We start from the raw sequence: 23,069 nt of genomic DNA, 5'->3' as shown, positions 1-23,069 counted from the left end.
CCTCTGTTTGCTAAAACAGTTGAGATTATCTAATTCATCTAACACCTACTCCCTCCCCCAGTTTAATTACAAACAGACTTTAGGTAGGCTATCGTGGGGAAGGCTCTGCACTGGGGGGATATTTAGTTCTGCCTCAGTTTGCCAGATTTTGTATGCTTATATTGGCTTTTAATGGTGCATTCTAGTTTCAACATAAGAAAAATTAATATTTTATCTAAAATAACCCCGTGAATATAAACGAAGGGAAATTACCTTCAAAGCCGTGATCCTGTGAAGTTGAGGTCTCTGTGTCAAACTCTAGTTTGCTCATAGTTTTTATAGACTGTGTTAATCTCCCTCAGTTTGTTGCTGTAGTTTAAATTCCATAGTAGACCTCTCAGTGCTGAACATAGGTTGCATATTGTAAGATAAAACGTTTTGTTGTTTTCTTTTCCCTTGCCCTGTAGCATCAAGTAAGCAACTCAGTGGATGGGAAGCACAGAAATGAAATTTGTTAGAGAAGGAGTTTGGGTTTTGGCTTATTCTGACTTCTTCTTTTTCTCTCACTTGAGTTACTCAGACAAGCACTGTTTGACATACCCACTATTTTTTCTAATTTTACTGCCTACCCTGTAGGAGACCAAACCTCACTGACCTTATTATTTCACATTTCCACCAAGCTGGAGAAACGCCAAAGATGTGTTACTGTGTGGCACTAGGGTGGTTTTGATACTTGTGAGATGTTGAAGGGCAATTTTTCAATCACCTTGAAAATTCACTGTGCACTAGAACGTAATATTTTTGGAACAATTTCAATTACATTCTCAACTTTGGAGCTAATGCAAAATAAATGCATAACTATGGTCTTGAATTCATAGAAATAAGAAGTTCATATTTAAAATTAAAATCACTGAATGTGTGAATTGGAAAGGACTGTGGTTGTCTAAACTCTAGGATAACATACAATTCTAAATCTGCCTAGTAAGTGCAGACCCAATGCGATGAGGTATCTTAATATCTGAAAAGTAATCTTGCAAAACACAAAATATTAAATTATTTGACTCATCGCCTTTTGTTTTTAGATCGCACAGAACCGGGTGAGACCATGACTGGCGAGTTTCTCTATTCAGACGTGTGCAAAGCAGGTAGCAGTGAAAACTGTTCTTCAATCATTCCTTCAGACCGTGAGTATCTGCTTAGCTGCTTTTGAATTACTAACTTCTTATTCTGAAGTTTTCACACTTTTTTGAATTAAGCACCTTAAGTAAAATTTGAAGGAAAAAAAAAAAGCCCTGTATACTCAAAGGGGCAACAAAATTAAGACAATCAAGTTAAGCCAACAGCATAAATGACATTTGTAACATGAATTCTTTAGAGAAACTTTTTGTAACTGAGCAATCCTTTGATAAAACATTGACATATGCTTTGATTTTCTATCTTACCAATTTGAAAAGGAAGTGATGTAGTTTACCTTCTTGCAAGGTTATTATTTTAAAACATTAGGCTCTTAAATGTGATCTCAGAGGATAATGCTCTGAAATATGGAACAGAACATTGTTTACTGTCAGCATTATTTTATCTAGTTAACTAAGGAAACTGTTCTTAATATCATGTCAGGAAGTAGTCAATGGATTAAGCAGACAGGGTAGGTTTGGGGGCTTTTTGAGATCAAGAAAGTGCATGTGAGATATTACTTGTAGCGTAATCACCAGCCTCAGACTGGGCACTGAAAATTTTCAGTTTTATTTTCTAGAAAATGTAATTTACCAACTTTGAGATTTATGATGCTGGCTGAGAAAGCCAGACAGAACATCGCTATTTCTTTTAGAAGTGGAGCTCTTATATGGTCAAATGTTTCAAATGTCAATAGTGGCCACAAGCCCATGCTCTCAAGAAGAGATGTCTCTGTTTTGCTCAAGTGGCCTCTTTGATAAAATAAGATTCAACATAGATACAAGAATAGCTTCTTTATTTGGCTCTAAGAAGAGCGTGCTTTGTCTTTATGCGTTCTGGCTGCAGAAAGGAAAACTTCAGAGATGTGTTTATATCGTAAATGATCAACTTGGTATCAGGGTCTCACGTGGACAGAGATGTTAACGATGCCCAAATCTTTGGCCGCTTCTGTACCTTCATGGGTTTTGGGTATTTCTGGATTTCTTAGGGATTTAGACCCATCTAAGGCTTGCCGTGGGAAGGTGGGATCTGCTCATGAGCATTTTTATGATGAAATGTAAGTCATGAGACTTTTAATAGGTACAGGGAAAGTATATGAAATTAGGTAATTAATTCTCGCAGTCCTGGAACTGCAACAGTGAAGTTGGAGGCTTCAGCCAAATGGAGAGAGGGTCATAAAAAACAGTGCTACTTTTTTAGTAAAATGCTGTTTCCATAAGCAGTGATATTTTAGCCATTTGAAAAATAAGAGTTGAAGTTGCCATTTTGAGTACAGCCCAAAGGCTGTGCAATCTGTTAGGCACCAAGGGAGAGTGTAAGAGGCAACACTTTGTCCTCTGAGCTGTCAAAAAGCTATGATTCTGTATAAACAGGCATCTGGTGATCCAAAGCTATGCATACTAACAGAAATGGAAAGAGAGATTTAACCAAGTCAGAGACAGCAGTTAAAGCACAAAAGAAAACTCTGCTGGTGAGGAGAGGAGGGCAGGCTGGAGCCACCAGAGCAGCAGACTTCTGATGGTCTGCTCGTGGCGTTTGCAGTGCTGGCTGGAAATTGGCCGTTTGCAAAGGGGAGTGAGAGTGTAGCCAGAAAAGGATGGAGAGAATCACTTAAAACTGATCTTCTTGCCTTCTAAACGTGTCTTTGCTTGCTGTGTTAACAGAAGTGATTGCTGAAGAAATGGAGGAAGAGAATAAAGAGCATACGTGCGAGACGTTGCTGATGTGCATTGTTACTGTACTGAGTCATGGGCTCAGGAGTGGGGGTGGAGTAGGTGATGTGCTCAGGAAACCATCCAAAGAGGTAAATTATCACTGAGTGGGGGTGGAAAAGTGATAACCGTGGAGGGCTGGGGATGTAGTTCTGCTGGGGAAAATGTGTATATATTCTTGAAACAGATGTAGACCTTGCGAACTAGAAGGGACCACGCTTTCCCTCTGTATAATAGTCAGACTTCGGTAGTACCAAATCAAACAGCAGCCAGTTCAAACAAGCTTTGAGCCATGATCTTGTTTCTTAGTACACGAGACCTTTTTCAGCTTAAGGGTACCCAGAACGAGGCCCAAATGAACAGAAATGGTGTAGCCAACAGTTTGTGCTTTGGGAGTTCAGGATTTGAAAAAGCAAGAAAGGGACAAGCGAGCAAAGGATCGCGTTAGGTAGCAGAATGAAAGTGGTGTGGTGGCTGATACTATGCGAGTGGCTTGAGTTGCTTTCAGGAACATTATTGAGAAAAGTAAGATGTGTAAAGCAGGGAATGGGATGAGAGGACAGGGACCAGGATGGCTCGGAGCTGGGACTGTGGGGAAAGGAAGGGTGTTGTTTGGAGCAGTCCTTGCAGAGCAAAGACTAGTCAAAAACAGCAAGAATTTTTCATAATACCCACAGCTGCCCACAGAGCTGTTTCAGTAGCTAATTGCACTTATCAGAGTCTCAGGCTTGTCTCTCTCTTGTCATCCCCCAAAACCATATTGGAGTCATAGGGGCAGGCTTGGTCAGAGTGAATGCTTTGCACCATGTAGCAGGGGAAAGGAAAGAGGGTCCTCTTCAGCCTCATTTTGCCCTCTCTGAGTAGTGTTGTGTCTGTCTGCTTTGTTCCCAGCAGATAACAGGAGTTAAGTATATGGTCTGTAATTTCAAGGTGTTATCCAATACTTAGCCTTATTTTCAGCTTAAAATGGTTTAAAGGCTATATAATTCCCAGCTAACATTTGGCACCCAACTGCCTGGTGCGGTTCTGAAAATGAGGGTTAGGCAATAAACATGACATGGGCACTGCAAAGTCCAGCTTTGCATCCTGTTTCATTCAACACAACATACTTGGTTTATAAGATAAACAAATCCTATGATATTCCAATAAAAGATTTTATAATTAACACTGGTACTATATCGATATAGAGGCAGATTAATATAAGGATATCATTTGGATTGGCTTGCAGTGAGCAGGTGAAGAGAGAAAAAATTCATTGTGTAAGAGAGAAGAGCAAAGACTTGGACATAGTAAGCAGAAAGCAACTCTAGGGATTGCATACCATTAGCTGACTAATTCAGCTCCTTTTCAGTAATTTTGCATTTTAGTTTCACTTAATGTTTGAGTTCTAAGTTATCATTGGAGAACATCAGAAATGGAGAGTCTAAAGGGAGGAGTTGTGGGGCTGCATACTTGTCGCTGAACTGCAAGAAATGTGTTGTAAGGGTTAGATGGATATGGATTTGGGTTGTTAATAATTAAAATATGTATCTTGCAGGAACCTCTCTTTGCTGCTAGAGTGATATATGATCTGTTATTCTTCTTCATGGTCATCATTATTGTCCTTAACCTGATTTTTGGTGTGATCATTGACACTTTTGCTGATTTAAGGAGTGAAAAACAGAAGAAAGAAGAGATTTTAAAAACAACTTGCTTTATTTGTGGTAAGTGTAGAAACACACTTAATACAGAGTTAGGTTCCACATGCATAGAAACTTGGCAGAAGGAAGAGATGGGGAATGTATTTTTATACTGCCTTTGCCTTAAATCTTTAGTTTCTGCTTCTCCTGTGCTTCAAATAATTTTGTATTGGAATAGGAGAGAATTTATAAACAGACATTTTTCAAGGGTGCAGTGTTAAGTAGTGTCTGAGAAAGTTTCTCACAGTAGATTTGGAATTAAGCTGCTGAGCCGTTGAGGCCAGTGCAATTAACTGACATGGCACTGCAGAAGTTGCATAACACATAGACTGACAGAAGTAACCTTTGGAAGTTTGCTGCAAAGCAAATGTTGCATTTGGTATCATTTTGCCTAAAAATAGGAGATGTGTTATGAAATTCAGCTGTTTGCATTCAAGGTAGCTACCTTTTTTTTAACCAAAAGCTATCTGTTATGTTACCAAATGTGACCAGCACTTGTAATGCCTTCTCTCCTCTCTCCTTCTTCCCTCTGTTTGGTGGCTGTTCATTAGAGTTCTTGCCTATTATTCCGTGTTCATTTAGGAATGCTTGTGACTGTTAAGATCTGCAGCAGACCGTAGATTTTTTTTTCTTAGAGCTCATTTTCCTAGTCCCAGTTTGTAAATACTAAGAGTTATAAATGTGTCACTCTTGTAGGTTTGGAAAGAGATAAGTTTGATAACAAGACAGTCACGTTTGAAGAGCACATTAAAGAAGAGCACAACATGTGGCATTATTTGTGCTTTATTGTATTAGTGAAAGTAAAAGATTCAACAGAATATACAGGACCAGAAAGTTACGTGGCAGAAATGATCAAGGTGAGTTTTGAGTATTCTCTATTTTACTTTCTTTGTAAGCAAAGACTTGGAGTAAGATTGTTCCTACAACAATAGGCTTAATCCAATGCCTTTCCTTTTCAAAGTGTCTGATAAAAATAAGTACTTATGATGTGCTTGGCAAGATAACTTGATAAAAGATAACACATTGATGGCACCACATTGCAACGTGCTACAAATAGATGGTGCAGGCAGGGTCACTTGTGGGAGGCTCCATGTGCTGCAGCACAGCACTTTGCAGCTTCGTGGCTGCAGCTTCTCAGCAGCTGGAACACTCACGAGTGTGTGCCAGAGGAGGTGGCAGTGAGCAGTGACAGCTAGGTGGTCGCTGTGGTTTCAGATGGATAAAGAGAAGCTATTGTTTTCAAAACTCATGTACTGCTGTTCAAAAGAAAATTTTCATGTTGGTGGAAGTGCCTGAAGTATACTAAACAGTTTTTAACCTGTCCCAGTGTAAACGTCTTTAAAAGACTTGTAAGATTTGCTGTCATATGATCGTATGATTTTAGCTCACTGTGGTAAGAAACTAAAATTAATATCTGCTCAATTGTAATGCCTTTTAATGAGAGAATTAAAAGCCTCGTCTCTGCCAAGTGGCAGGTTCAGTGCTCCTGGAATTAGATCCTAAACCCCAATTACTAATTTGTGTGTCTTCTGGCTGGTTAGCAAAAGTAGTTTCTGGTTTATAACATTTAGTTGTTATTTATTTGCCTTCAGACAAATAAAAGCAGAATATTTGTCTTATTTATCTCTGAAGTTTTTGCTGTGGAGGTGCAGCCTTCCATTAAGTGGGGGATTTGTCTTGGTCTGGTCAGAATGTAAATCTCACCAAGATTTCTTAGAGGTTAGACATGTTACTTTGGGGTCACTAAAGTGTGTGTCCTAGTTCTGGATTTCTGCCTCTGTAATGAGGGCTTAAAGAAATCTTGTGAGCAGTCACCTGACAGAGGATTAGCACAGTGAGATAACTAAGTCCATCACTGCTGCCTCGATTATATTGCTCCCTTTATTTATCCCACTGCAGTAGGCATTACTTCGGGGGGGAGTGTTGCACTCTTTAAAAGGTTTCTGCTTGTAAAAGAATATTTTGTGTGTTGTGTTCAAGCTATTTTAAAAAAAATGTTTGAACTGGCTAGCATTTTATTAACAAATTATTATTTCAGATTAAAAGCTTAATTTAGGTAAGAACCAAAAACTCAGATTTGAATGTGATTGCAGTAATCACAAAAAAATAGAAAACTTTTCCTAGAATTCCCATTCGTAGAAGTATCAGCAGCAGGTAGTTCCCATGTGTTGAATGGGAACATGCATATGCACAGACCAAGTGTTCATGCAGCTGAAATTTTGTACAGCTGCATGTCCCAGGTAGAGGCTTTGAGCGTGTCCTGCAGTTGTTGCTTTTTGCATTTCAGGAACCAGTTTTAAATTGAGAACTGAGGGTTCTCAGGGTCTCGGTGCAATGCTGCTGAGAGCACGGTGTAACCGTACAAGCTGTGGAATGGGAAGTAAATTTGCTTTGCACATGAGCGGTCTGCCACAGCTCAGCCCAGGCATGGCCGGAGGAGCTGGGGCTGGGGCTGGCCTCACACCGCAGCTCCCAGCAGCATTTTCCAGTGGCCGTACTCCTTAGGGCTGGTGTGGCCGTGGACTCTGAAACTCAAACAATTTCTTGCCATTGTTCTTTAATATTAAAAATGTTCGCTTGTTCTTTTCCACACCAGAAAATCTCCATGTAAAACCTGCTGAATGTGTTTATGTGTCAGACCTCTTTTAAATACTTTTGTAAAAGTCAGAAGCCCTCTGTTCTGCTGAAGGTGTGTCTAGGGGTAACTTCCAGCACAGTTCATCTTTTACTCAAACCACCTGTCTTTATCCCATAAATCTGAAAGGACATGCAAAAGGAAAGTTAAATGTCAGCAATTCCAGAGATTCAGATTCACCTGTTGACGGTGAGGGTTTATTTTCTGTTTGTACAGAGTGTGAATGGGAACCTAGGGCTGCTTAATGTCTGTCTGCAGCTACCAGATTCTCCTTGAACACCTAGTTAGTTCGTGGTTACATTTAAAAGGGACTTTTCCCCACGTTTTCAAACTGAAGGTGGCACTCTAACATCTTTGATACTGACATAGATGGGGCATGTCTTTTTCCATGAACTGTTATGCAGTGCCATTGTTCAGCTGAAATCTATACCCATTTTTAGTAGCTGGGGGTAGGAAGCATAATGTGCTCCGAGTCACACTGTGATTACAGAAATCACCTCAAATACACTTCACCTTTGTTCTGACTCCCAGCAAATATCCTTAGAAACCTCTCAGATTTCTGCCTTTTGGCGATTTTAAAAAATAAAGAAATTACTTCTGCCATTTAGTATTTATATTTTTTCAACTCCAGAGAACGTTAAATAAAACAGAATTTAGGGCACTAAAATGGGATTCACCATCAGCTGGTGAGAGCATCCAGTGCTGCTTGTACAGTGCTTTAGAGATATTTTAAGAACTGTGGTCTCCAAAGAATCCTGGACAATTTCACTTATGCCAAATAGTGAATATTCAGAAGCCTTAAGAGTGATCTTGAATTTTGATGTTCTCTTGTCTAAAAATAATGTGTATAGAGAGGCAGTTTTGAGGCTGGCCACTGAACTGGATATGGCAGAGCTGAATCTTGCCCACAGAATTCATCTTGCAGCCTGCAGAAATCTGACCCAGTGTAAAAATAAGTTGTAGCCAGGAAAATTAATGATTAACCTCAATTCTCTAGTGAATTTTGTATTTTTTCATGGATAGAAGCTAACTAAGTTAAAATGCAGCGTGCAGAACGAAGTCAACAGTTAAATTGGGAAAACAAATTTAAGGAGCATTCTGAACACCATGGGCATGTTCAAAATAAATACCGAAGAAACCACAGTGACCTGACAGAATCGAATGCACGGTGTTTCAGTACTGATTTGTAACTCTACCTTCCATAACGCTCTTCTGTCCCGTGAGACCGATGTGGGCCCGTGTTTGTGCTTGTAATGCTGGGATTGTTTTCATTGAAGTTTCTGTTGGTTGTGGAGCTCTGTTTGTTTGTGTGCTGTAGCGTGGGAAGCCATGCTGCATTGCTCGTGTAGCTACAAGTCGGCCTTTCTGATTAGCAGACCTGGAATTCATCGCCAGCTCGCTCCCCTGTAACTAGGGATAATGCTCACTTTCATCAGGAAGGTGAACACGTGCCCGCTGTGCCGCCTAAAGCTTGTGAGAGAGATTAGGAACCTTAGCTGGGAATTGCTGGAGCAATGCGAGGGGGAGATGGGGTGGCTGGTGCTGTTTGATGGGAAGCTAAGCTCGCATCCACGCCCTCGCTGCTGCAGTGAATCATCTGCTGTCCTGCAGCTCTTAGCAGCACTTCCAAGGTTGATAAGTTTATGGTTTGCAGGAGATGGCAAGCAGAAGCGTGGTATGAAGCAGATTGCCCTCAAAATGCAATCTTGAATGGTCTCGTAATACCTATTGGATATCGCAGAAAGTACCCTCGGATAGAGGGAATGGAGCTGGTCTTTAATTCCCAGTGTTTATAAAGCCCTTCCGATGACCTGACTTCTGTTCATCTGGTAAATCACTGCAGATGTGCACTTAAGATAGCGAGGCTTCAAGATGGATCGATGCCTTTTGAAAAGTGTTTATCTGGAAAGTATGCTAATTGTGCCGCAAAGCTGGTAGCCCAGCGCATCCCGCGTTTCCCAGGAACAAAGGCGGATGGTTCGGCTGCTGGATGGCTTTGTAGTCACCAGGGAAGATCAGGTGATGTCTGAATAATACCATGTGTGTAGGAGGTGGGGGGATCCACTTATCGTGTTGGCCAGACATTGACTTCCACACCCAAATGACTAATGTGAACTTGGTGCAACTCCCTACAGATTAGTTCATTTAAATGTCTTATCTACCCATCCTCTCGGTCTTGAGAATTTCTTCTGCAGTTTTCTGCGTTTGCCCCCAGTTCCTGCAGCAGCCTCACCCACATCAGCCCCTTTGGCACAGCTGTTTTCCGAGTCCTGGCAAAGCTCTGCTACAAACAGCTGTTTGTAGGCATTTATAATATGTAAAAGAAAAAAAAAAAATCCTTCTCTGAAGCTTGATACATGGAGAACCACAAACACAAATCAGCTCTCTGTGCGTTCACAGGCTGTCGTGCTGCAGCTGCAGCGTACTGCCACTTGCATGGACAAATATTTGCATACACGACTCTTGCATACACTAAATACGGATTTGCATATACACCTTCACATCGGTGTTTGATCAGAGTGGGTAAGAGCTGAGTGATTTTATGCACGCAGATATGCATATTAAAAATAGACCTGTTTGGAAAAGTTCATAGCACAAAACTTCCCAACTACCTCTTGCAATTTCCACAAACTTTTAATGTAGCATTGTGCCAAGAAGGATCCATGTCATTAACCTCTGTTACAACACTGAGGCAGAGGTGTTAGGGATTGCCCAAGCTCACATGTCCAGATCCAGAGCGCTGAGTCCTGAACTTTAAATGGGATTGTGTTGTCATCTGAAAATGAACCATTTATAAATAGAAGTGATGGTGCAGATATCCTTAAAGGAATTTGGAATGGAAATGAAGGCTAAGGATTTCCTTTTGTGCCTGAATTAATCTCTTAGTATAAAACTGGGCATTTAAACATAGTACTGGCTTTTTTTATGTCTTGAGCTCCGTGCTGTACCATGGTTGGAAAGTGTTTTTTCTTATCGAGTCTCCAGTGTAGCCTGTAACTGCTGCCTCCCAATAAGCAACAGCAAGGTTTCGTTAGTCTCAACCTTTAGAATTGCATTCTTCCAGAAGTGTAAGTTCAACTTGAAGCCTCCTTTAAGGAGTTAAGCCATGATTGTCGTCATGTTCTGCAACGTGGCAGGAGCGTGGGATTCACGGTGTGCACGGCTCTCCCTGGTAATGGCTTTGAAAGGTTGCTGTCCCCAGGCCCCGGGCTGGATGTGGTTCAGCTGGAGGTGGCTGGAACTGGATTTGAACTGAAGCCCCTGCAGCAAAAACAAGTGGCCAAGGCATTGCAAAAGGGGTTCACCAGTTCCAGCACTGGTGCAAGGCATGTGGCTGTAATTAGTCTGAGAAAGTGTTCAAACTTGGTTATATTCACGTGTAGGTTGTGCCTGGGAATCCTTTACTTTGGGGCAAAATCAAATAGAAGAGATTTGTCATGCTTGTAGGTTGTGGACTGACTGCAGGCATGGAAGAGAGCAGCCCATACGGATCTCTTGTATGTGGTGTTGGGCTGCGGACGGAGAACCCAGGGCGCCAGAGCTGGGCACTGACCGCAGCCCCGGGAGGTCAGCGCCGCAGCTGATTGTGCTTAATTTGGTGTGGTATCTGCCAAACAAGCTGCATCTTGAGATACCGTACCGGGTTAGCTAATATAATTGCAGGGTTAAATAAAAAATAATAGCAGGGGCAGAGAGGAGCCAAGAGGTGTGCTTGGCAGGAGGCCCTTGGCTGCTGGAAACTCTGCGTCACCGGCACGGGCCGGAGCGCTGGGCCTCGCTCGCCCAGCTCCTCGTCGCACCCTCGCCATGAGGCAAGGTGCAAAGAGGCAGCGTGAGGAGAAGGGCTCTGTCAGGACGACCTTCCCTGTGTGGTGCAGGTCCCTGCCGGGCGTGCCTGCGGCCTTCACCACACAACACCCCTGCGCTGCCTGCCCGGGCCTCGGTCTTCCCCGAGCAGTGACCCGGGCAGGGCCCTGCCCTGCAGGGAGCCTGCGAGAACAAAGGCGGGGTGGGTGGCACCTGGAAGGAAGGAGCCTGGCCTTGGGAGTGCTCTGATTAAATATGTAACATCCCTGCAGCGGCTGCAGTCGGGGGAGCACTTGTTCTCCTTCACTCCTCAACTGTTTGGCACAGAGCAGGGAGAGGTGTGAGCCTCGCCGTGCTCCAGCAGCTCTCTGCTGTACAACAGCACCCAGCAAAGCTTCCTTTTGCATTTGGGATTTTTTTTCTTTCCTTCCCCTCGCCCCCAGCATCCTCCTCACGTCACCCCATGGTGCCGAGGCCTCGTGCCTCCCAGCAGGCAGCTGGCTGCTGGTGTGAGACCCTGCTGGTGTCTGTACTGCAAGCATCAGCTCGGGCTTGTGCCCAGCAAGTCTCCACGCACCAGAAAAAGGGTCTGGGTGGGCGACAGAAGCAGCGCAGGCTGCAGCACGGTTCCCTGTTTGCACAAAAAGAGGGACAGGTCCCTAAGCTCACAGGGTACACGTCTGCTCCGTCCTTGCTGCTGGAGCCCGGCCCAGGAGGGAGGGAGAGGGGAGCGCTGGGGGCAAAATAAACTGTTCTGTCTGCAGCCTGAGCCGCACGCGGCGAGGGGATGGCCGAAGCCTGAGTCATCGCCGCCGCTTCCTCCAGCCCACAAGTGCCCCCGAGGCCCTGACCCCGTGCCGTGGGTGCTCTGGAGGCCACCCGGGCCCTTACTGGACATGTTGAGCAAGAGTAGGTGGGTCGCTGCAGCCGCCGGCAGCTGTTTGCTCAGGCTTTGCATGTTTTAATTGTTTTGTCCTGCCCAATGGCTCGTGATGTAATACGTCCTACTTCAGTTAAAATCTAGATCCAAACAACCAGAAGTAGGTTGCCGCGAAGAGGTGGCACCGTCCGCTGGGAAGGAGCGAGGAGGTCTCCTCTGGGAGCTCCCACCAGGGCCGCCCGCCTCAGTCACGTTGAGCTGGTGGCCTTTGGTGAGGTAACCCCGCTGCTGGCAAACAAACGTCCGGCTCCAGTGAGTCACTTCAGCAGAACTGTTGCTGGGATGGATGGGGGGATCGCTGCCTACGCAGAGGCGATCTTCTTCCACCTTTGGAAGCTGCCTGCCCTCCATGTTCCCTGCTGCTGCCGGGCTCTGCACCAGTGCAGGAGCCGCTTCTGTTCTTAATCTATGGCAACAGTGAAAAAGGAGATTGATTTTTTATTATTTTTTTTAATATCATTAGCCTCCAATTTAAAGACATGGGTGGGGCTTGAAACTATTCTTAGTGTGGAGTGGGGGCACCATCGAGTTCTTCATGAAGAGGGGAAAGCTGATTTGGGTGGAAGAGGTGACGGTAAGCCCTTGGCAGAAGAGAGAGAGATGCGGGGCTTTTTCCCAGAAGCACAAGAAAGAACCAAGAGGACTTGCATCTTGCCACAAACAAAACGACAAATTGCACAGAGCTTTTCAGTTTCAAAGCACTTCCCAGAGCCGTTCCTCAGGTGTGGGATTTTTAATGACACGTGACAAATTGAAATCTGCTGCCATCACCTCCCCTGACTAAGCAGTGGCCTTGCTGTGCCGGCTATCGGGATTTATTTTTTGACGAGCACCGCACCAGCCTTTCAGCACCCCATAAATATTAGGCAGGGCAGTAGCTGACAGAAGGGAGGCCCAGAATAGGAGCGGTGACTTCCTCGGGGCCGGCGGCGAGGCTGAGCCCGGCTGCGCCGTTAGCGGCCGCCCCGTGCCCGGGGAGCACAGCTAATGCAGCTCCTGGCACGTTCCGCGCTGAGGTCGCCTCGGGAACCTTTCTTAGAATAAACTCTGCGGCAGAAGCAGGGAAGAGCGGGCACTTCTCAGAATGAATTGCATCTGCATCATGCAACGCAGCTTCCTCTTTTTCAAATTTCCAATCGTGGACGTTTTAAGAGACTGGTCAGCATCGCCCCCATGTCTGAGATTTAATGATATTTGCTCTACAAGAGGGACTTTTCCAACTTTACCTAGAAAAGAGCTAACCCGAAACCCAGTGCTTGTGGTTAGCCAGCTTCCGTCAGTGGCTGTAGGCAGTTCGTCTGCTCAAACAGAGGAAGCTGCGACTGTGACGGGAAGAGGGAGCTGACTGCACACCAGGATCGCGGTGCCTCGGCGTGCAGGAGGACCACAGCAGACAGTGCATAACTGCGCTGGTATGCGAGGTGCCAGCAGCCACCGAGGGCGTGCGGCAGCCCGGTGGACAGGCAGGGGAACGGGACGGAGACCCGGGCTTTACGGCTCGCCTGGTGCCTTTAAAAAAAAACAAACAAACAAAAAAAAAACATGCAACAAAACCTACCAAACCTCGAGTGAAGGATGTCAGGCTGTATCTTTAAAGGCACCCTGGTGTTCAGTTAAAGTTCAGCAGAAACTAGATCATCAAGATATAAATCTTTTATTCAACCTTGAATAGCATTTCTCTGCAGACCGAGCGCTGCCGGGAGGCGCGGGGCCGGGGAGCTGGGCTGGCTGCGCACACCGGCCCCGCGGGCCCCCCAGCAAGCGACCTTTTCACATTCCTGCTTGGTTCCGTTCCCACCATCCCCGCTGAAGGCATCGTTATTAATTATTGAAAAGCCCCCCCAGCAGCCAGGGGCAGAATCCAGCACCTCTGCAAGGTGCACCCAGGCTCCTGGGCTTCTTTCTGCAGCGCGGGGGGCGGATGGAGAACAGGCTGGAGGTCACCCAGGCCAGGGGAACGGCTGGCAGGGCCTCACAGGCATTCCCCTCGCCCTGTCCCTGCCTGTGCAGGAAATTACCAGGTGTCCAGGCTCATTCCTGGGCAGGCAGAGCAGACACGGGGCGGTGTGCCCCGTCCCTGGTGCCATTCCTGCCCTGCCACCTCAGGAGGCCGATGGGGAAGCCATCAGTCTTGTCGCCTTTTCGTCAGCCTTCTCCTTTCTCAGCTCGTGGAGTTCACGTGGATCACTTGTATTTTTAATCCTTCACCATAGCCATGAGAACCGGAGAAGGTATTTTGTTGTTGGGATGAAAGCCGAGATTTCCCATACTCGAGTGGCTTCCAGAGCCGGGGCTCTCAGGAAGCCAGCGAGCACCAAATGCCAGCAGCAGCTCCAGCCTCTGCCCGTGTCACAAAGTAGAAAAGGGTTGGGGTGTTCGTTAACAAAACATCACAGGTAGGGAAAAGGTGCTGGCCCGTATTTTTAATCCAATTTGCTCGGTCCTTGAAAACATTTAGCCTTGAGGACAGCGGGGAGGGGAGCAGCAGTGTCTTAGTCGCTCCCCCTGCCCCGTTTGGGGGAGATGCGGAGTGGCAGAGGTGAGCAGAAGCGACGGGGCTGCCTGCTCGCCCCTAACCCAGTGTTTTACTCCTGCTGGAAGCACGCAGTGAACTGCTGCCCGTTACTGCTCTTAAATCTTAGCTGTGGGACTGTCTTTCCCTAAAGTCCAAAATATTTTGGCACTTGTCTCGATAAAGGCATGTTTTTTGTATATATATATTTTCTTTTATTAGCAGAAACCATCTGCCCTGCAAGCAGAGATCAGGAGAAAAGCCTTTCTGGCAGTTCTGCATCATGTGGGAATCCTGTGTTGCACTGCATGGGAAAGGGCCTAATTTATGCCTTTTAATCTCTGCAGTAGTAAACTCCGAGCAGATCAGAAGCAACTAATTTAAGATGATGATTCTTGGCAAGAGATCTGAACTGCAGAAAGGCCGTGACTGTGCCTCTCCGTAGAGGTGCGCAGCCCTCGCTTCAGCACCGTGCGTGCTCCTGGAAAAGACTGAGCACGCCGGGGGGGCAGAGGGATGGGGGAGTGGGTTTGAGTTAGAGGTTTAGGCAGGCGATGGCAAAACTCCAAGGCGAGTTCGCAGCGCCATAAAAATAAGCTGTAGTTTTGAGAAAGTGCCCAGCCTGGCCTGGGGAAGCAGGGGGAACTTTGGTGGCTGTGAATCGGTGGTGCTGAGCGGCCCTTGGGATGCTGCTCGGCCAGCAGGCTGTTAGCAGCTCATCTGGCCTGCCCGAAACAGGAACAGCTGCTAAATGTCACCTGTGAGAGCACACATCCTCCTCTCGTCCTGTGTTACCTTCACTTCCATTTTAGAGAGCATCTCCAGTGTGGGAGGGGAACCAGACTAGATAGGAAACCAGCGCTAAACTTTAGGTGTCGAGATGCGGTACGCACCCCTCCGCCTCTTTTGTGGCTTTCTATTCCGTTCCTGCTTTTATTTTTAACGTCACCGGCGTGTAAGTGAGGGTATGTGTGAACCTCTGTGTACATATTAATAAAACCAAGCAGCTGTCCGCTGAGTTCCTGACCATACCTTGAACGTGGAGCATCAGAGACTTTATCTCTGAGTGAAAACTTGGTTATGAGCAATACATTGCAATTTAATCTGTCCCCACGTTTTAAATCGAAACATCTGGTCATGGTGCGGATTTTTTTCCTTTCATTAAAAAGGTATTTCAACTATAGCAGCGTTTTGAGGTAGAACGCGGTTCCTTTCAATAGAAAGCAGAGCCAAGCTTTGCTTGACCCAAGAAGAAAAAAACAACTGCACCAGCACAAAACTTCAACAAACGTGAGTTAGAAAGCTGTAAGGTGGCAGCGATCTCCTAGCGCTGGGAAGTGCTTGTGCTGACATGGAGTGTGGTTGGTTTCTTTGTCCGATGTTCTTGTCTCACTGAAGTGTAGCTGGGAAAGAAATGGCTGGGGGCGATGAGCTGCTGGAAGGGAAAAGCCAATGAGAAGAGCCTGAGCTTTCAGTAGGTACACCTGAGGTGCCTCATGGCCTCTAGTGGGCAATTTGGCAAATTTTCCAGTAGGATGGAAGCGCTGCAGGGCTCGTGTCCCTGAGCAGTGCCCCAGCGTGGTGCTGTGCTCCCTGCTGCTCGGGTGCAGGCGTTCCCAGGGCGAGCACTAATGACAAAACCTGTGTCTGATCCTCAGGAGAGAAACCTGGACTGGTTCCCCCGCATGCGTGCCATGTCTCTGGTCAGCAGCGACTCGGAAGGAGAGCAGAATGAGCTGAGGAACCTGCAGGAGAAGCTGGAGTCCACCATGAAGCTGGTGACCAACCTCTCTGGCCAGCTCTCAGAGCTCAAAGACCAGGTAAGGGAGACCCGACAGCAGGCGTGCAGGCACACACACACGTGGGCAGCTCAGAGCTCCTGCACACCTCTCTTATCAGCGGCCTTTCGCAGCTCCAAACACTCTGTGAGCCCCGTGCAGCACTTCTCTAAGTGTTTAGGAAAGCAGTAAACAAAAAAACCACCCTCCCAAGGCCAATACCACAGCACACCTGCCTGGCAGTGCTAAGAGAAGCGGCGTAGCCTAAAGTGGCCCCCTCCTGAAAGGAAGAACTTGCATTTAAAAATCAAAGCTGACATTAATTGTAGTCAGTTTTCACCAGTGCAGGTCGCCTGTATTTTTTTTGTTTATAATTTTGTCGTTCATACACCTTCTAACCCAAGACTGTAGCATGATCCTGTAAGTCAGAGGATACTGAGAAAAGCGTGGTGCTGCTGCACGGACCTCAAAACCCACTGAGAAACTGGAGAAATTCTTGAGTGGTTAGCTTGCAGTGGTCTCCTTCGTGCTACAGCCACGCTGCTCGTGCAGATAAGAACCTGCTGCTGTTAGGCTCAAATCTACAGCCCAGGCGTACCCACAGAACTGCTTTGCATTGCGTGCGTTGCTCCTGCTTGACACGAGAACCCTGGATAGCCCTCTGGTAGTTTTTCAGTGCAGCAGTTCTTGGTGCACTGAGAGTTGGAGAAGATGTGTTAACTTTTGGTTTTGTCCAGCTCCTTCCTGTAAGTAACTGAGATCAATGGCTTTAAGTGTTTTGAAGCTGTACTTCTTGTGTAAACATTGTTCTTTCTGGGAGAGGTTCGCAAAGGATTAGTTAAGATAATGCGAAGCTGAAGTAATAGCTGATCAGAGGCAACATCTGTGAATTAGCTGCACCGCAGTTTGTAACTCCTTGTACCTGACGTTTCACTGACAGCTAGTACAGGGTAAAACCCTCCAAAAACAAGAGATCTGGGTGGAGGAAGGTTTCAGCTGGGTTGCTGTGGTCACTGTCATATTGCTCTACAGAGACGTACCGGAGGTTACGCTTATCTGTACAGCACATACAAATTTTAAGAAAGGAGAGGAGACCCCTGTGTCCCCAAAGGGACGTGGTGACCGCTTCTCCCTGCCCTGGGTGTGCCCTTGTGTTGGCTTTGCACTCACCAAAAATTTCCCTCTGAAGGGGAGTTCAGTGGGTACCCCCAGCTACTCATTTCTTAGCTCCCCACTCCCATCTTCTGCACAAACAACAACTCTAGGATTAATTACAGATTCCTAACAGACCACGGCTCCTTTTTTAACTGTTTTATTAGGGTCAGAACAAATAGCCAGTGGTAGCTTTTCATGGCACGGACAGCGCTGTCCCGGGGGTTTTGCTGAGGAGTGAGGGCATTGTTGGGGTTGCTCCGTGCCCAAACCCAGCGACGGCCCTGCAGAAGCCCAGCAGGCAGCAGTGGTTTCCTTCGTGTTGTCTGTATGGCTTGCGGCCTAACTGGGAGCAAAAGGACTGTTTGTGGCAGTACAGTGCCTAGCTGCTTGTCTTCGTGGCTCAATAACCGAAGGCAGAAGGTTCAGGTAGCTGAGGGGATGGAGGGAGAGCGGCACTGGATGCAGTGGGTTGTGGAACTGCACACAGCAGTATCCCAGGGCAGTCAGTGGGGGCAGAAATGGCCAACAAATTTGGTTTGTTACCTTTTGAGAGCTGATCTTCCTACTGTCCGACGGTCGGCAGGGCTCTCTGATGCCTGCTTCCCATCCCTGCCCCGCTAGGACCTGTTCCCAGCCCAGCCAGGTCGTCCTCGTGGGGACAGCCTGTGAGGACGGCACCGCCGAGCCCCGGCGCTCTGGCTTCCGACCACGCTCTGCTTTTCTGATGAGTGGGGCCTTCCCCAGCGCCCTGCGGAGCACAGGGAGGGATTAGTGTCACACTGAGAGCAGGAAATCTTGCTGCTCTTGGCCGTAATTAGTTTTCAGACGCCGTGCCATGGACCCCCATGCTCCAGTTGGTTTTGAGGGCAGAGGATAGAGGCAGTTGCTCTTTTGTCTGGGCTCTAATGCTTGCCGGGTTGTGTTTTTGCTCTTTTGCCTGGAAACAATTATCTTGAAACATGTGTCTTATGTCTTCCTGTTGAAGGGTCTGACTCAAAGTGGTCTGCAGTCAACAGGAGTCTTTCCATCGACTGAAGCCAGCTTTGGATCTGAACGCATTTCTTTCTAAAGCTTGCAGCTCTTGGCTGCCCAAGCACTAAAAAAACCCTTCTTGTTCTTTGTGAAAATAAGAATGAAGGATTTAGCTTTTAAAGAGCTATTTGACTGTAAAAGCAAAAGAGGAAACCAGCTTCATTAAAGTTGTGATGGCTTTTAGGAATTCCCCTAAGTACCGTTAGTGAGAGAGCCCTCTCTGGTTGCAGGATGCTCCAATTATGGGACAAACCTGGTGCGTCCCTCCTCCCGGGCAGGACCTGTCTCCAGGAAAAGGAACTAGCTCGGGGAAATTCTATTTGTATTTATTTTTTTGCAATGAAATAAAGGGCAAACCTCTCATTCACTTGCTGTTCCAGCCCGTTAGGGTTCTGCAGGCAGCGTTTCCAGCCGCAGTGCAGGGTGCCTGCTCTCAACAACGGGAACAACGCACTGGGTGCCGCTAAAACCTCCAGCGTGTTCATTCTGTGCAAACAGCTCACAACACAGCTGTCTGCAGCAGCAGGGCTCAGCTGCAGTCATCCAGAAGTCCTTTCCAGTGCCCTCTTCCTATCTCAATACGTGCGGCACCTCAGGAGATGTTTTTGGAGCCGGCTCCAGGCCTTGCCCCCGTCCCGCACCCTGCCCACGCAGGTGCCGGGCATGCCGCAGGGGAGGCGAGCACTCAGGCAGCGTGGCACGCCGTGCGTGTGCGGTCGCTGTCCTGGCCATGCAGCTGGTGCATGCGGTGCTCGCGGTGCCGGAGCCGATTCCAACTCACAGGGAACCTTTGGAACCAGGCAGAGCTCACCTACGTAATCACACGCCCTTATCTGCGAGTCCGGCTGCACTCGGCTGAACCACACACCCCGTGGTTTGGTGGTGTCGTTTCATCCTTTGGGCACTGCCCACCTGCTCGTGGCCTCCCCGGCAGCTCCCCAGCACCTCCCCTGCAGAGCGTGCACGGCTCCTGGTGTTTTCCCAGCCTGGGCACAGGTCGCTGTGGCTGCTGAGCTTTCACAGCAGGCTCGCTCTGCAGATAGATGGGGTAGGGATGGAAACTGCCCCATCGTGCAGCCCCGTGCCTCCTGGACAAGAGCATTTTGCAGGATTAATGATGTTCTGCATTGGCATTGTGTTCGTGTTCCCCTTCCCAAAAGGCAGGGCTGGCTCCTTCTAAGCACACCTGTGTCCTTGGGATTTCACGGAACACGAAAGCTGCCCCATGCAGGCCCGCTGCATTGCTCGCTCCCCGTCCTTTCCTGTTTGCACTTCGTGTGTCCTCTGAATCACTCCGTGTGAAATCATGGCTCTTGGTTTGCTCGGTGAAGCTAATTAATGTAAACAGGCACCTCTAAAACGAAGGCCTCGTTGCCTCCTTGCGCTGCCAACTTGTGGGTTATGTTGGAGGAGCAGTCCCAGCTGGCCCGGCAGGAGAGCAGCGCGCCTGCAGACCCCTCTCCTCCACTCGCCTACTCCTGCGAAGCCTCGGGAGCTTGTTGTGAAAGTCGACTTCCAAAAGTGTGTGACAGAGAACGCGAGGTGTGACCTAGCCTTGTGAGAGTGCCGTAATTTTTCTTAAAAAGTAACAGAAAATAACAGTTCTGCCTCCCCTTTGGTCAGGCGTTGAGCAAGGCACCAGGCTGTAATCGAGTTTAATTATGGTTTCAGGATGAATGTCGGATTTCAGTCCTTTCCCTAGTGAATAAGTGAGTGTAATTACAGGCACCCAGCCCGTTCAGGTGCTGAGCCTAACGGTGTGCGTGGTGCTGCACAGCCGAGGAGCTTTCGGAGGCTGCCGGAGCCGCCTGTTGTGGCCGAGTCCTTTTCCCATGACAGGCTCACACCTGAGCACTCGCTGCCTCTGAAACGCAGGGTCTGGGACGTGTGTGACACTGCGAGCTGCGAGGCGGTGACAGCAGCAGGTCACGGATCTCCCCATCAGCTCCTGGGCAGGTTCAGAGTCGCCTTTTTCACCCACTGGCGGGGCGTTATTTGCAGAAAGTGGATTTTGGCCTCAACCTGCCCACACAGCGCGGCGCTGGGGCGCTCTGCGTGCTGACGCACAGGAAGCGCCTAGGCCTAATGAGCAAACTTTTTGATTTTCCAGATGACCGAACAGAGGAAGCAGAAACAGCGCATCGGTCTCCTAGGACACCCTCCTCCCATGAATGTGAACCCACAGCAACCAGCGTAAGTCAGAAGGGTCACTTCTCCCTCCCGCAGCGACATGAATAATGCTAAACGAGTTCAGATCCAACCACTGAGGCTGCTTCTGTGTATGTTTAGTTCATTTTGTAAATACCCTGTTTTTATACTGTATGTATATGACTGCTACTATATAAAGTTTTGGGCATACGTATTGTAATTAGAACTGTTGGCACACGAAGGAGGCTAAACTTGTGCCAAAACTATCAAAATTGCCTTTTTATTGGAAGGACTAAAGAGAGCACCTGAATTGCACTTGAAAAGAATATTTGACTATGTGACATGTATTTTGTATTTAAAAAAGATAGAATAGCTAGTATTTATGTTTTTATACAATTGTGCAATATGAATTATGCAATCACAATATATTTGTAACTCCTGAATGTCCTAAAGGGAGTGCACATCTTTGAATCTGGTGTGTTAGTACAATGTAATAAATGGTATAAAATTACAGGTGTAAATGAGGCTGCTGCAAAATTGTGTTACTGGTGATTTTTCATACCCTTGGACATTTTTGTACCATGTGTGTAAATATCTTGCAATGCCATATCTGTTGCCTCTTCCTCCCAGAGAGAACGCTGGGAACCCACGAGCTGTTAAATTGATATCAATTAAACCAAAACCTTACTTTGAAGCTTCCAGAGGAGGAAAACAGGAGGTATTTTTTCAAGTGATTTCTTCAGAGTACTGAGGCTAGAAGAGCTCAGATACCAATTTTTTTTAAATGCTAAGATTTCTTAAAGGGAACTTTTTATGCAAAATGAAGTGTAGGATGAGTATGCACTACTGGTGAGTCGGTGCAGTCTCTTACAGGCATTTTGTGCCATGACACCTGAGACCTATAACGAGGCTGTCCAGGCTTTGCATTCCTCAGTGTAGGATCCTTTCCTTTTGTTTTTTTTTGTTTTTTTTTTTCATTAGAGACCTCTGTGCCTGCTAAAGCTTCAGCAAACAGGCATTGCACCACCGGAACCGTGAACTATCCCGTTAGGACTGTAGCTGAGCACTGACATATGTAATACTTGTGAGAGAGCCACTTGTTGTGAGGTTGTTTTGTCCCACCCCTTTCTTTCCCTCTCCCCCTCCATTTGGTCACTTTCTTTGGTTTTTGATTCTAGAAAGTATGAGAGGAACTTCTTTTTTTTTTTTTTTTCTTCGATCTGTTGCATAGTTTTATACATGGACCTCATTTTACAAAAGCTAACTTCTCTGCAATACTGTCAACAAAAAAAGAAAAAAGAAAGAAAAAAAGCTACAAACAGAGCTATGAAAATTTGTAAATGCATAAATATAGGTATTTAAATAAATGATGCAAAATACTACGTGGTCACAGGCTGCTGTGGTTTGTCCCCCTCCCAAGGGGGGTGGTTCTGCTTGCTCTCACGCTTGCCCAGGTGCCCTGGGAGCTGCTCCGAAGGGGCCCTGTGGGCAAGGATCTCGCTCATCCGTGCCCAGCTCTGGGGGCAGAGGTGAGGTGGGTCTGGAAATTGCAGAGCCAAGTCATCCCTCCTCCTCCTCCTGCCCCTGCGGCCTCACGGGAACGCTCTCCAGTTTCTGACACTTCAGCCTTGGACTGCTGATATTTTGGGCATGGCATCCTGCGGCTGAGGGGGAAAAAAAAAGGCTCCGGTTCCACGGTGTGTGCAGGAGCGCTGCTGCCTGTCTGTTTGATGAAGATGTAGCAGGAGCCACCTGGTACCATTAATCACCTTTAATCTGGTAAGCGAGCACAACGGCCTGGAAAGGGCGCGCCTCCCTGCCACAGGTCATCACAAAGCACCAGCCCAGCGCATCCCACGGAGCAGGGGAATCCTGACCTGCAGTCTCCGAGCCAGAGATCTGCTGGTGATTTTGTGACTGCTTCATCACACATCATTTCCATACGCAGCCCAGTAAACGTTGCCTCCTCCTCGGCAGCCGCTGGCTTCCAGCAAGGTGCATGCACAGGGAACGTGACCGATGCAACTGCTATCAGGGGTTGTGCAATACAGGGAGGAGGATTTCATTTCACAAACAGTAGAGACATGCATCTGACTCACTTCTTCCCTTCGTGCCATCCAGGGATAAACACACACACACAGCTCTGTCAGGCTTCCTGGTGTTTCCCACAGTTCAGGTGAGAGGGAGGAGGCTCTGCCCTCACGGGGGAGGCAGGAGAGCCTGCAGCAGGCTCTGTGCCCCGTGTGGGACACAGACGTGCAGCCCTGCTTCGTCTTTGCCTTAAAAAGGCAAAAATAGCAGGCGCTTCAGCGAGAAGTGCAGACCTCAGTCTGTGCAGTGATCCGTGTGACAACCAGCTGTGTACAACCTGCTGTTTGCACGTGTGGTTGTCATTTCCCAGGAGATGTGGTGAGATGCAAAAAGCTTTTTCCCCCGAGCTCCAGCTGCAGCCGGGTGCCTGAAGCAAAGCAAAGCCCCCCGGCAGCAGCTGTGGGGCAGGGCCTGGGGCTGGTCCTGTG

At 47.3% G+C, this 23,069-nt stretch overlaps 1 protein-coding gene across 8 annotated transcripts in view; it reads left to right on the top strand.

The window, feature by feature from the left end:
- Positions 1-21,932, top strand: part of ITPR1 (inositol 1,4,5-trisphosphate receptor type 1) — a 160,876-nt gene extending 138,944 nt beyond the window's left edge. For all 8 annotated transcript variants that reach the window (XM_084530751.1, XM_084530747.1, XM_084530746.1 and 5 more), the window contains 6 exons: positions 1,062-1,163; positions 2,817-2,956; positions 4,402-4,567; positions 5,240-5,400; positions 16,096-16,257; positions 20,513-21,932. In XM_084530751.1, the coding sequence (XP_084386877.1) occupies positions 1,062-1,163; positions 2,817-2,956; positions 4,402-4,567; positions 5,240-5,400; positions 16,096-16,257; positions 20,513-20,599 (818 nt within the window). In that variant the 3' untranslated portion in view covers positions 20,600-21,932. The remainder of the gene's footprint in view (positions 1-1,061; positions 1,164-2,816; positions 2,957-4,401; positions 4,568-5,239; positions 5,401-16,095; positions 16,258-20,512) is intronic.
- The last annotated feature ends 1,137 nt before the right edge of the window (positions 21,933-23,069 follow it).

This window comes from Aythya ferina, assembly GCF_964211825.1.
Source record: "Aythya ferina genome assembly, chromosome: 10".
Taxonomy (NCBI): domain Eukaryota; kingdom Metazoa; phylum Chordata; class Aves; order Anseriformes; family Anatidae; genus Aythya; species Aythya ferina.
This window is presented reverse-complemented; position numbering and strand designations above follow the sequence as displayed.